Source organism: Vipera ursinii (assembly GCF_947247035.1).
Source record: "Vipera ursinii genome assembly, chromosome: 3".
Classification (NCBI taxonomy): Eukaryota; Metazoa; Chordata; class Lepidosauria; order Squamata; family Viperidae; genus Vipera; species Vipera ursinii.
The window spans coordinates 171,594,443-171,607,498 of record NC_139516.1 but is presented as its reverse complement, the minus strand read 5'-3'; the positions used below and the strand labels follow the sequence as shown (position 1 = coordinate 171,607,498).

The 13,056-nt window shown below is 47.0% G+C and overlaps 1 protein-coding gene across 1 annotated transcript in view; it reads right to left on the bottom strand.

Annotated features, from left to right (window-relative positions):
* Positions 1-13,056, bottom strand: part of LOC310638357 (chloride channel protein C-like) — a 78,282-nt gene that overhangs the window by 46,204 nt on the left and 19,022 nt on the right. The window contains exons 7-9 of the mRNA XM_083359372.1: positions 6,578-6,772; positions 1,567-1,664; positions 572-660 (exon numbers count right to left, since the gene is read on the bottom strand). Of these exons, the coding sequence (XP_083215498.1) occupies positions 572-660; positions 1,567-1,664; positions 6,578-6,772 (382 nt within the window). The remainder of the gene's footprint in view (positions 1-571; positions 661-1,566; positions 1,665-6,577; positions 6,773-13,056) is intronic.

Sequence of the window (13,056 nt, the reverse complement as noted above, 5' to 3'; positions counted from 1 at the left end):
TAGCCAAAAACACTTGTATTAAGTGGTAAAGCTTTTTCTTTTAATTAAAATTTCTGTTTTAACTTACCCCATCATTTATTTTAATCCCTTTAACTTTTATCAGGTCAACTATTAACATTTTATCTTTAAATTTCTTTCAGTTAAAATTATCCCTTTACTTTCTGTGTTGGTTAATAACTACAATAAAGATTTGATTTAGCCTCCTTTTAGACCAAAGGAGAAAATTGACAACACTGGAAATTATCAGTTTTACTAGCAATTTTGGTGGTACACGCTGGGATTACAAAATAAGGAAAAGACTGCTGGGTTCTCCATCCCTGTACTGAGAGAAAATATTGAAAGAGTATAGTATGATTAGAATGTTTTACAGAGGTCCACAAATTCCCAAAATGGCATAATTTGAATCCAAATATTGATGAAAACCAAGGTTAACAACATTAGAATTGAGAGGCTTTTATTACAATTAGTTACCAGTCTACAAAACATCTGTAGGTGAATCTTGTAGAAAAATATTTAAGCAAAACTGTTCTTCATCAAAGAGAGGGAAGTGGGGAGATTTTTTTTCTCTTACCTTCATTGAAGGTTTGGTTGAAAAATTCTGTTTCATTTGATCTATCTTGTAAAGTGGCTGGTTTACAGTTATACTTGCTTATGTGCCAGCTAAGATGATGTGTGCTTATAACCAAAATGGAAAGAAATCATAATCAGTTCAGTATAAGAATATATAATGGAGGTGCTAAGGCAATTATTATCCATGTTCTCCTTTCCTGACAGTATACAGTACGTACCTGAAGCTCTTAATGTGCTTCCAAAGTTCCTTCACATGCAAGATTTCATCTAAGCTAAATCTCTTGAACCAAAAGATGCAATATAAACAAACTGCTTTCAGTGCCAGTCAAACATATGGCTGGTGGTTAAGGTAGAATACATTTTTTTACCTACGTAGTGTTTTGTTTTTTTATGCATTGTGAAGTCACTCATCCACCTATTCAAAAAAAGTTGTTTTCCAGTGAATCATTCTAAAACTGGTGATTATTTGGTATGCTCTATTGTATGTATACTATTTCTTACATATTTTAATCACCTTTGGGGAATGGGAGGCTTAGCTGGATATATGATATAACCTTCCTATTGCTATGTATGCGGCAGTTAGCCTCCTTACCTCCTAATCCAGAAGACAGGGCTCTTTTGGATTCTTGTGCTGTGATGTCAACAATTCAAGCAACAAAGGTTATTTAAGGAACCTGCATATGAAAACTGCTTTTTTTCCCCCTATGATTCCTGCCAGGCCATAAAAGTGCCTGATTCCATAATTCTTGGCATTGCTCTCAAAGGGTGCTGGTATTGTCATAAATCGTTACAGAATCTCTAATTATGAGAAGTACAGTATTGTATATCTGAAGGGAGTCCATTTCCTGTGGATCCACTATGAAATATGTTTATGGACTAGCCCTCTGAATATACCACCCAGGTCATGTGACATGCCTTGAAGCTACATGATTGAATCAGTTCTCAAATTGAAGTAGCCAGGACACATTTTAACATACGTGTTCCTTCACTACTTACCTCTGAGACTTACTAGTTGGATCAGATGCTGGCAGCCTCCTGACAGGAGTACAGTGAAAAAAATATGGCAAGTAGACTGTAGCAGTAATAGTCAAAACCTGCATATAGTATTTCAAAATACAGAAAGAAATATTCAGTGATAGCCTAAAATCAGCCAGTTCACACCACAGGAACATCTACAGATATATTCACACAACCTAGATCAAGCAATTTACCTATCAGATTCACAAAATATTTCAGAGAGGGTCATTTAAGTTCATGTAAGAGCTAAAATCAAAGGCAATAATCCCATAAAAATAATCTTCATAGCACTAGAACTATCAAAACTATTTTTATTAGTTTGCTAGCCTTTAGACTGATAGTTTTCTGCAAATTATTGCCCTCTAGAGATACTAAAATTTAATTTTTGAATGCCACTGCCTAGTGAATTCTAGGAAGGGTGGGCTCCATGGGTGGCATAATGGAAGCCATTGGATTGGGAGAGACAAGAATATTGCACTTCATTAGAGGAGAAAGATCTGTTTTTGCAAATGGTCTGGAAATTTCAATTCATTTAAAATAAACTGCAACACAATTAACTGACAAACTGGGTCATGTTACAGCTTAATGTTTGATGATAATAATCTAATTCAAAACACCACTTTGTTTTTGGCCTGAATTCAATCAGCAAGTTTGGGAGTGTATGAGAATTGTACTTCTACTTATCTGGTCTCATCAGTTTACAGAAAGAAAGGTATTTTGTGCTTTAAGTACACTTTATGTACTGTAATATATGTATACTTGGCCAAATAAAGTTCATTTCAATTCATACATTTCTCAATGATACATTTACATATTCCTATATTCGTAATCAATGTATATTGATTATATTTCCTTAGCTTCATTCTTAAATATAATTCAAATGGAAGCATTGTGTTAAACTTGAACTTTTAAAATAGTATTTCCAGGTCTTTCAGCTGTTCACCAGTATCGTGGAAACCCTGTTTTGTTAAAAACTGAATATTAGATTTCCTTGTAATAAAAACAGATAAGGAATTTTGCAAGAAAAGAACATTTCTGAATTTATTTTTATTAATAGTTTTTCTATTTCATAATATGAAGATTAGCAAATGAAAGTTGTTTTAAGAAGAACATATTTTCAATTAATTTTTGTTATCTCTATTATATTGGCATCTGTTATATCCCACCTTTGTTGTTTTTATACATAACTCAAGGTGGCAAATCTACCTGATACTCCTTCCTCCTCCTAATTTCCTCACAACAACTCTGTGAGGTGGGTTGGGGTGCAAAACAGTGACTGTCCAAAGTCACCCAGCTGGCAGGACTATTAACTCATAGTCTTTTGGTTTCTAGCCTAGTGTTTTAACCACTAGACCAAACTGGTATCTTTGTGTCTTTTTACTCCAAACTACTTTTAATTTGTATACATATAGTAAAGTAAAATATGTTAAAATACATTGATTATGAATCGATGTATTAATGGTATTTTCTGTTAAGGAACTACTGTTCAAAGGTTGCAGTTTTCAATCCAAATGCAACTGATAGTTACCAAGCTTTTGAGAAAATTCAGAAAGAGGGCAAAATATTGGAAGAAGATAGGCCAACAATTTAATGTTAGGCTTCAGGGCTTAGTGATTATGGTCTAGAAAACAGTTTTCCTAATGTTTTGCAGCAACTATGATTGGCATCTTCAGAAGAAATTTTCTGAATAGCAGACCACAGCTGCTGGCAAAACGTTAAGAAATCTGTTGTTTCGACCATGGTCACTAAACCTGGAAGTCCAAAGCTGCCCAACAGTGAAAGCCTACATTAATAAATTACTAAATATCTATGACTTACCATTCTTACCATTATGGCAGAAGGTGCACAAACAGAGGGCCGTATCGTCACCGGGAGTGTCATCTCCGCTCTGTGCAAGCGGTGAGACGCTCCGACCCTCTGTACTTCCCCGGAGGACCCGGGAGCGAAGGTGTGCAGCCTCCTATGCTAAGGCTGGTCTACCTGAATGCCAGGTCCGTAGCTAACAAGGCTCACCTCGTTCGTGACCTAGTGGAGAGCGAGCACGCGGACCTGGCTTGCATCACGGAAACCTGGCTGGGCCCAGAGGGTGGTGTCCCTCTGGTTGACCTCTGCCCGCCAGGTTTCCAGGTGCTGCACCAGCCTCGGACCCATGGGAGGGGCGGGGGAGTGGCAGTTATCATCAGGGAATCCCTTAGCCCGCGAGAGTCCACCGTCCCTCAGATGGTCGGGTGTGAGTCTCTCCTTCTGAGATATGGCCCAGGGGCGCAGTTGGGCCTGCTGCTGGCGTACATACCACCTAATCGTGCAGTGGCAGCCCTGCCTGAGCTACTCGATGTCCTCTCAGGATTGGTGGTTGAATTCCCAAAACTCATGGTCTTGGACGACTTTAACCTACCGTCCCTGGGAGGATCGTCCGAACTGGCTCGGGAGTTCATGGCTTCCATGGCGGCCATGGACCTGTCGCAAATAATTTCTGGACCGACTCATGAGGGAGGCCACACCCCAGACTTGGTGTTCTTGTCTGGACGGTGGCGTGATGATATCGGTGGGGGTGCCACGACTGTTACGCCCCTGTCATGGACCGATCATCACCTCCTACGGCTAGACTTCCCCTTTGCCACCCCCCGCCGTGGGTGCACGGTGCCAACCAGATGGTACCGCCCTAGGCGCCTAATGGACCCTGATAGGTTCCAGGCAGCGCTTGGGGACGCACATGCACTCCCTGCTCACAGCTCGGCGGATGCCTTAGTGGAAGCCTGGGAAAAGGCAGCCACGGAAGCTCTGGACCGAGTTGTACCCCTGCGGCCTCTGACCCGGCGCAGATCCCAGCGAGCCCCATGGTTCACCGCGGAGCTCCGGGAGATGAAGCGTCGGAGACGGGCCTAGAGAGCCGTTGGAGATCCAGTCGATCCGAATCCGACCAATTGCGATTAAGAATCCTCACCAGGTCTTATCTCGCTGCGATAAGGGTGGCAAAATCCAACTACTTTTCCACCCTCATCGCGTCCGCAGATAATCGCCCGGCTGCCTTGTTCAGGGTGACTCGCTCCCTACTGAACCAAGAGGTGAGGGAGGAACCCTTGCAGGGTCGAGCCGAGGAATTCGGTCAATATCTGCTGGATAAAATTGCTCGGATTCGAACCGGCCTGGACTCCAACTGGGCTGAGTTGGAAGAACAAGACATGGACAGTCTTGTCGACGTCATCTGGGAGGAATTTGATCCTGTGACTCCTAAGGAAGTGGACAGTATTATGAGGAGGCTGAGCTCCTCCACATGCTTACTGGACCCGTGCCCTTCCTGGCTGGCTTATGCGGCTCGAGAGGGGACATGAGGCTGGTTTCTGGCGGTCATCTCTGCTTCTCTGAGTGAGGGTCACTTCCCCACCGCCTTGAAGGAGGCGGTGGTGAGACCCCTCCTCAAGAAGCCCACCTTGGACCCATCCTCATTGCATAACTTTCGTCCAGTCTCCAATCTTCGCTTCCTTGCGAAGGTTGTTGAGAGCGTGGTGGCGCACCAACTTCCTCAGGTCCTGGATGAAGCGGTTTATCTAGACCCATGCCAATCGGGCTTCAGGCCGGGCTACAGCACGGAGACGGCATTGGTCGCTCTGATGAATGATCTCTGGAGAGCCCGGGACAGGGGCCATTCCTCTGTCCTAGTCTTATTAGACCTTTCGGCGGCTTTCGATACCATCGACCATGGTATCTTGCTGCGACGCCTCAGGGGACTGGGAGTGGGAGGCACGGTTCTGCGTTGGTTCTCCTCCTTTCTCCAGGGTCACTCGCAGTCGGTGCTGGCAGGGGGACAGAGGTCGACCCCGAGGCCTCTTGTTTGCGGAGTCCCTCAGGGGTCGGTCCTCTCGCCTCTCCTGTTCAACATCTACATGAAACCGCTGGGTGAGATCATTCGTAGCTTTGGAGTAGGGTACCATCAGTATGCTGATGACACCCAGCTTTTCATCTCAACTCCAAAAAGCATCAGTGATGCCCTCGACGTGATGTCCCGCTGCCTGAAAGCGGTCCGGGAATGGATGGGGAGGAACAGGCTTCAACTGAACCCGGACAAGACTGAATGGCTGTACGTACCGGCAAGCCAGGTTACTCAGAGCATCCCATCCCTTAACATCGGGGATGAGTTACTACCCCCTGTTGATAGGGCCCGCAACCTGGGTGTCCTCCTAGACTCACAGCTCTCCCTGGAAGATCACATAGGAGCTGTGACCAAGGGGGCCTTCTCTCGGGTTCGACTGGTGCGCCAACTACGGCCTTATCTAGACCTGGATGCCTTACGTACAGTCACCCATGCCCTTGTGACCTCTCGCCTAGACTACTGTAACGCTCTCTACATGGGGCTGCCCTTGAGATCCACTCGGAAGCTTCAACTGGTGCAAAGTGCAGCGGCACGGACACTTTTGGGAGCCTCCCGATACTCCCATATCACACCTCTCCTCCGTGCGCTGCACTGGCTTCCAGTTGCCTTCCGAGTGAAATTCAAGGTGCTAACAATGACATACAAAGCCCTACATGGCATGGGTCCGGACTACCTACGGGAGCACCTTCTGCCAATGTCAACACCCCACCGCCCTGTGCGCTCCCACAGAGAGGGCCTCCTCAGGGTGCCACCGCTCAAGGAATGTCGGCTGGTGGCCCCCAGGGGGAGGGCATTCTCAGTGGGTGCGCCAGCCCTCTGGAACTGCTTACCAACTGAAATCCGGATGGCCCCCGACCTCCGCACCTTCCGGCGCGACTTAAAGACTTACCTATTCCAGCAGTCCGGCCTGGCCTGATAGCCCTAATTGGGGTCCCAGTTTGTTTTGATTATTGTTTTTTTCAGTACTGTTTCATTATGTTTGCCTACCTTACTCTGTACACCGCCCCGAGTCCCTCGGGAGAAGGGCGGTTTATAAAAACAAATAAATAAATAAATAAATTCTGAATCTGGTATAAATATGTCTTTGGAATTCTCAACAAAATAACATTCAATACTTACAAGGATCAGGATACATTCAAGAAGCTTGATTGATTTTCTGAGGGATGGTTTTTGAATTGTGCTGAAGAACCACAGACGTATTTTATTAATCCTTATGTTCAGGAAAACAAAAAAAGCTCCTAAAAGACCCCCAAGTATTCCAAGAAAGATGGCTGGAAGGAAGGCCAACACACTCATATCCAGTAAGTTCTTTACCTAAATAGAAAGGAAACAAAATAAAATAATTTTTGCCAATTATTTGATATATAGCAGCCTCCAGGATAAAAGGTACATGATGAAAACCATTCTACACATAAAATGAAGTTAGGTACATAAAAATAGTTTGTTCTTATAATAGTTTATAGGTCATCACCAAACTTTCACTGTTTCCAATGGTCCTTCTTATCTTGAAGATTAAAATACAAATTCTTATTATGGGATTGTATAATTGATAATATTAGAACTGACTGAAATAATCTATTGGATAAACTCATACACGCTGTTTCAGGGCTTTATATAGGTATGACAGTCTCTCCGCATCCCCAAGAAGTTTAGATAGATAGATTTATTGTGGAGAAATAGAAAGCCATAAATAGAAAGAATTTTCCATTTAAAGCAGGGTCCCCAATCCCCAGGCCCTGGTCAACTACCAAACAGTGGCCTATTCATAATTGGACCATGCAAGTGGCTGGTTAGAGCACACACAGCTCAACTTGTGCAAGCAGCGGGCCAGAGGGTATTCATGCAGGTGTGCACCAGCCCACCATTTGTGAAAGTTGAGCTGCACATGTGCATATCAATCCACCACTCACACACGAGCTGTGTGCGTGCATGCACCAGCCTGTTATTCATGCAGCCCCATTCCCATTCTCCCCTTCCAGCCAAGCGACCAAGCTACAAAGATTAGGGGCCACCAATTTAAAGTACGCCGGAACTTTCCTTTCTAGCTTTGTGGTTTAAATTCTGGGCTGCTTCATTCTATCTTTTCAGTAGCTGCTCATTTCCCAGTTTTGCATATTCCTACCATCTGTCACTTGTTTACAAAATGCCTTTCTCTGGCATGAAAATCAAAGATCTCCACCTCATTGGCTTCTATTCAATTAGTTCTTCATTGGCTGGCTAAATGGATGATTCTTTTCCAAGCATAAATTGTTGCAAAATTTTCTTTAGTGAGATTTCTGAGATGGCTAGAAGAGAAGTTATAAAGCTTTCTTAGTTTAAAGAAAGGCAATAAACATTCTGGCAGGTTTTTATTTTATTTTATTTTTTATTTTAATTCCATTTATATCCCGCCCTTCTCCGAAGACTCAGGGCGGCTTACAAGCTTAGCAGTAGCCTTCATTTTTTTCTTTTGTTTTCTTCTTTTGGTGAATGGAGAAAGCACGCGAAGGAAGTAAATAAATTTAACTGCTGCTTTTCTATTAGGAATTAATAATTTGTCATGTGCTTAAGAGCACTTATTAAAAATAAAGCTTCACTTAAAAGCACTCTATAATTGCCCAACAGAAAATGGGGAGGCAGGTATCATCCATACCCTATTCTCCAATGGTTGAGTTGGCTACCCTGCCACAATTCAATATGCACACATAAATTCTTCATTAGATTGCTACATGGTAGTCCACACAGTATTTCCAATTCATTCATTCATTCATTCATTCATTCATTCATTCATTCTTTCTTTCTTTCTTTCCTCATTTGTATATGGCTGCCATCTCATAAAACATGACTGGGTGGTGTACAATAAAAGAAACTCCTATAAAACAGTGATATAAAAACAATTAAAAATATTAAAGTTATAATTAAAGGCAAGGAGAGAGCAACAGGTATTAATTAACAGTAGAGCCACCTTAACATCTTACCATTCCCTTTAGACTCCCAGACCTGATGACATAACCAAATTTTGAGGAACTTATGGAAAATTAACAGGGATGTAGCCAACTTCATTTCAAAGGGGATAATGTTCCATAAGTTGGGCACCATGACAGAAAAAAATCATCTCCTGGATTCTGCCAGGTGTAGCTCCTTGGCAGATGAGACCCACAACAAACCTCTTCTACCAGATATGATGGGATAAGCAGATCTACTTGGGAACAGATACTATATCAAATAACTCAGCCACATGGTCTGAAGGACTTTAAAGGTAAAAAGGTCCACCTTGAACTGGACCTGGAAGCAAACTAGTAATCAATGCAGATCACAAAGCAGAAATGTAAAGTATTCTGTTCTAAGGGCACAAATAACTACCCGCACTGCCACATTCTGCACAGCTGAAGCTTCTGGATACACTTCAAAGGCAACCCCATTTGTTAAACACATTACAATAGTTAACCAAGAAGATAACTAGAATATGAATAACCACAAGCAGAGCTTCTTGATTTAGGAATGGATGCAATATGCACACAGCACAAAACTATCCCGTGACTGCCAGTTGCTCTTTAAGTAGGAGTTGCAAGTGTAGAAGACACACACACACACACCCCAAGTTTGCACCACCTCTGTTTGTGGCAGTGTGATCTCATCCAGCACCAAAGAAGTCATAGTTCCAAAAATGGCAGGCTCCAAAGCCCAGAACCAGTCATTCTTGCCAGAATTCAGTTGAAGCCTGTTGTTCCCTGTCCAAACCCTCACAGCTTCCAGGCACTGGGATAGGATATCACTCAGCATCACTCAGCTTGCTAAGACAGAGATGTATAATTAGGTATCACAGTGTACTAATGATACTTCAATCCATGGCAATGGATGAGCTCACCCAGTGGTGTCATGTAAATGTTGAACAGGAGCAGAAAAAGCACAGAACCCTGCAGCACCTCACATACTAGGGATCTCTCCCTCTCCCAGTCACACCAACTGATATCAGTCCTGGAGAAAAAAGGAGAACTCAGCACAATAATACCCTCGATCTCCCGAGCTGATCCAGAAAGATACCATGATCAGTGGTAGTGAAGGCTGCTAAGCAAAGCAAGGATAAATGCACAATTTTCATCCCACTCTCACCTGACATTATCTAAAAATGTGACCAATGCCATTTCCATCCTAGGCCTGAATGCATACTGAAAGGGATTAAATAATCCAGAGATCCCAATCAAAATGGTCAGCTAGTCAAGTTAATTCCAGGACATGCGTATTGATGATAGTTCCCAAAGTAAATTCAGCAAAGCATATCTCAACTCAGTAGCTTTCAGAAGGGCATGCAAGCTCTTATTCAGAGCCTAACTTTTTTTTTTTTTTTTTTTTGCCCAAGATGGCGACGGCCGCAGCCTAAGCTTCGGGCGCTCTTCGAGGGCTCCAAGGAATCAACTTAGGGAGGCCCACGGTATGTTTAGGCGACGCTGGGGGTGGGGGATTTAATAAACAGCTGCTGGGCGCTATTCTTTGCGGCGCTTAGCCCCCCCCCCAACTAGCGGCGCTGGAGAACTGCCGCCTGCCGAGCTCCATTATGGCCCCGAACGCTGCTACAGCGCCGTGAAGCCAGGGACGCCTTGCCTGATTTCTTCTTCTGCCGGCCTGTCGAGGCGACTTTGTGGATTGGGAGGATTTTGGAACAGCTGCTGGGCGCTGCTCCTCGTGGCGCTGAGCCCCCCCCCCCCTCTGAACTGTCAGCTGGCCGATCTGAACCGGCGGCTTTCGAGAACTGCCTGCCTGCTGATCTGTCGAGCCTCGCTATGGCGCTGAGCACTGCGACAGCGATGTGAAGTTCGGGATGCCTTGCCTCGCTTCCTTCTTCTGCCGGCTTGTCGAGGCGTCTCTGGGGATCAGGGGGGGTTTTAAAACAGCTGCTGGGCGCTGCTTTTGTGGTGCTGAGCCCCCCCCCCAACTAGCGGCCTGCTGATTTGCACTAGCGGCGTTTGAGAACCTGCCTGCCTGCCGACCTGCTGTTCTTTGCTATGACGCCGAGAAGTCCGGGACGCCTTGCCCTGCCTTCCCTCTTCTGCTTGCTCGCCGTGAACACCCTCTGCTTGTCGGAGGGGCAGCGGCGACGATCCCACCGGTCAGAGATCTTTTTACGACCATCAGCAGGCTGGCGCCGTTTTGGCGGCGCGGAGCCTTTTTCTCCTCCCGGATGGTGGCTGCAGACGGTGGGCCTGGTCATCGGCCTCGGCGGACATGTTGGCAAATTCCCGGACTTACTACATCGGCTGGGATTGCCTCTCCCCGCTGTTGGAAGATTGCCTGGACTGGCGGACGAGCGTTGGGAGAGAATGTTTTTGTTCTTCCCCCTCCCGGACTGGTGGTGCTGGCTGGAGATGCGAGGATCGACAGAGGCCTGGCCTGCCTGTTCTTACTTTTCCTGTTGACAGGCAGGCATTTGGCTAGCTCCATGCCTGATGGGAGTTAGATCCCTCCTATTGATAGTCCAGTGTGGCCGGGACCGGACCGTGGTGGGAGGACGGTTTTGGACTGGTCAGTGGCCACCTCACTGGTGTGAGAGACCAGTTGGGGTGGCCCTGGCTCAGGATTCCCCTTTCTCTCTCTGCTCCTGGATTTCCATCTCAGGTGAGAGCTGAGATGGCATTGCAGATTAGGAGATATGCCTACTGGACTTGTTTACCATCTGTTTACCATCTATATACCATCACTGAATGATCCTTGGACATTAACATCTGCCCTAAAAGACTATCCTAGCGCAGTATGATTTATCATTATTCCGGAGCGGACTTGTATGCCCTTAGGGCAGTTCCTGCCTCATGGGCGCGACCTGTCGCCTGTTTCCATACTCCCCTTAATGACGATCCCAAGCTTTGGGATTCCGAGAGGTGGCTGGGCTTAGATAGGGGCCTCGAGTTAAGACATGCGAAGAGGCCCCTGATAAAATTTTTAGCCGGTTATTTTAATAAGTTAGGGAGGGGGAGGGAGGGGGGGTAGGGAGGGAATCTTTAACCGGCACTCAGTCTGGTCCTGTTAGAGGTCCTGACGGGACGGGGTCTGGGGAGGTGGCTGCTGGTTCTGGGAACGTGGGGGTGGGGCTTCAAATCCCCACGGCGATAGGGAATGGCAGCAGGTGTTTGCGCAGAGGGCCATATCAACATCTGGGATCACGCCCCCGCTATCTCCGAGCGGTGGCGCGCTCCGACCCTCCGGTTAGCACCCTCTTACCCGGGGATGAGGGTGATCAGGCCCCTGAGCTCAGGTTGGTCTATTTTAACGCTAGATCCATAGTTAACAAAGCTCCCCTCATCCATGATCTGATCGAGGAGGAATGTGCGGATCTAGCGTGCATCACGGAAACTTGGTTGGGTTCGGAGGGAGGGGTGCCTCTCACCGAGTTATGCCCGCCAGGTTTCCGGGTGCTGCACCAGCCACGGGCTCAGGGCAGGGGTGGTGGGGTGGCAGTGGTTATTCGGGAGACTTTGTGTCCCCGGGAGGCCACCATTGTCCAGATGGCCGGGAGTGAATCCCTCCTCTTGAGATGTGGTCCTCGGGTTCAGTTGGGCTTGTTGCTCACATACCTGGCGCCCAGCTGTGTGGCAACAGCCCTGCCTGGGCTGCTCGACACCCTCTCGGGGTTGGCGGTGGAGTTCCCCAGGCTTATAGTCCTGGGTGACTTCAACCTGCCATCACTGGGGGGGTCGTCGGAGTTAGCTCGGGAGTTCATGGCTTCCATGACGGCCATGGGCCTGACCCAGGTTATTGAGGGCCCTACTCACGAGGGGGATCATACTCTCGACCTGGTGTTCCTGTCTGGACAGTGGTTGGATGATCTGGGAGGGGGTTCTCCATCCATCACCCCTCTGTCATGGTCAGATCATTACCTCCTGAGGCTGGTTTTCCGTCATGCCATCCCCCGCCGCTGGGCGGCGGAACCGACCAGGTGGTTCCGCCCCAGGCGCCTAATGGACCCGGACCGGTTCCAGAGGGCGCTTGGGCCGATACCTATCACCCTTACCCACAGCCCAGTCGATGCTCTGGTGGAGGCCTGGGAAACGGCTGCCACCAGGGCACTCGACTGCGTTGTACCCATGCGACCTCTGATTCGGCGCAGATCCCGTTGGGCCCCATGGTTCTCTGTGGAGCTCCGGGAGATGAAGCGTCGGGGACGAGGTCTAGAGAGTGGTTGGAGATCCAGCCGATCCGAATCCGACCGATTGCAGTTAAGAACCTTTATAAGGTCTTATCTTGTGGCGATAAGAACGGCGAAGTCTAACTACTTTGCCGCCCTTGTCGCATCCGCAGATAATCGCCCGGCTGCCCTGTTTAGGGTGACTCGCTCCCTCCTTAACCAGGAGGTGAGAGAGGATCCCTTGCAGGGACGAGCCGAGGAGTTTAGTCATCATCTGGCGGACAAAATCGCTCTGATCCGGACCGGCCTGGACTCTGACTGGGCAGAGTCTGATGTGGAGGAATCAGGCGGTCTTGAGCATGTTATCTGGACTGAGTTCGACCCTGTTTCCCCTGATGATGTGGACAGGATCATGGGGAGACTGAGCTCCACCACCTGTTTGTTGGATCCGTGCCCCTCCTGGCTAGCTTATGCGGCTCGGGAGGGAACACGAGGCTGGTTC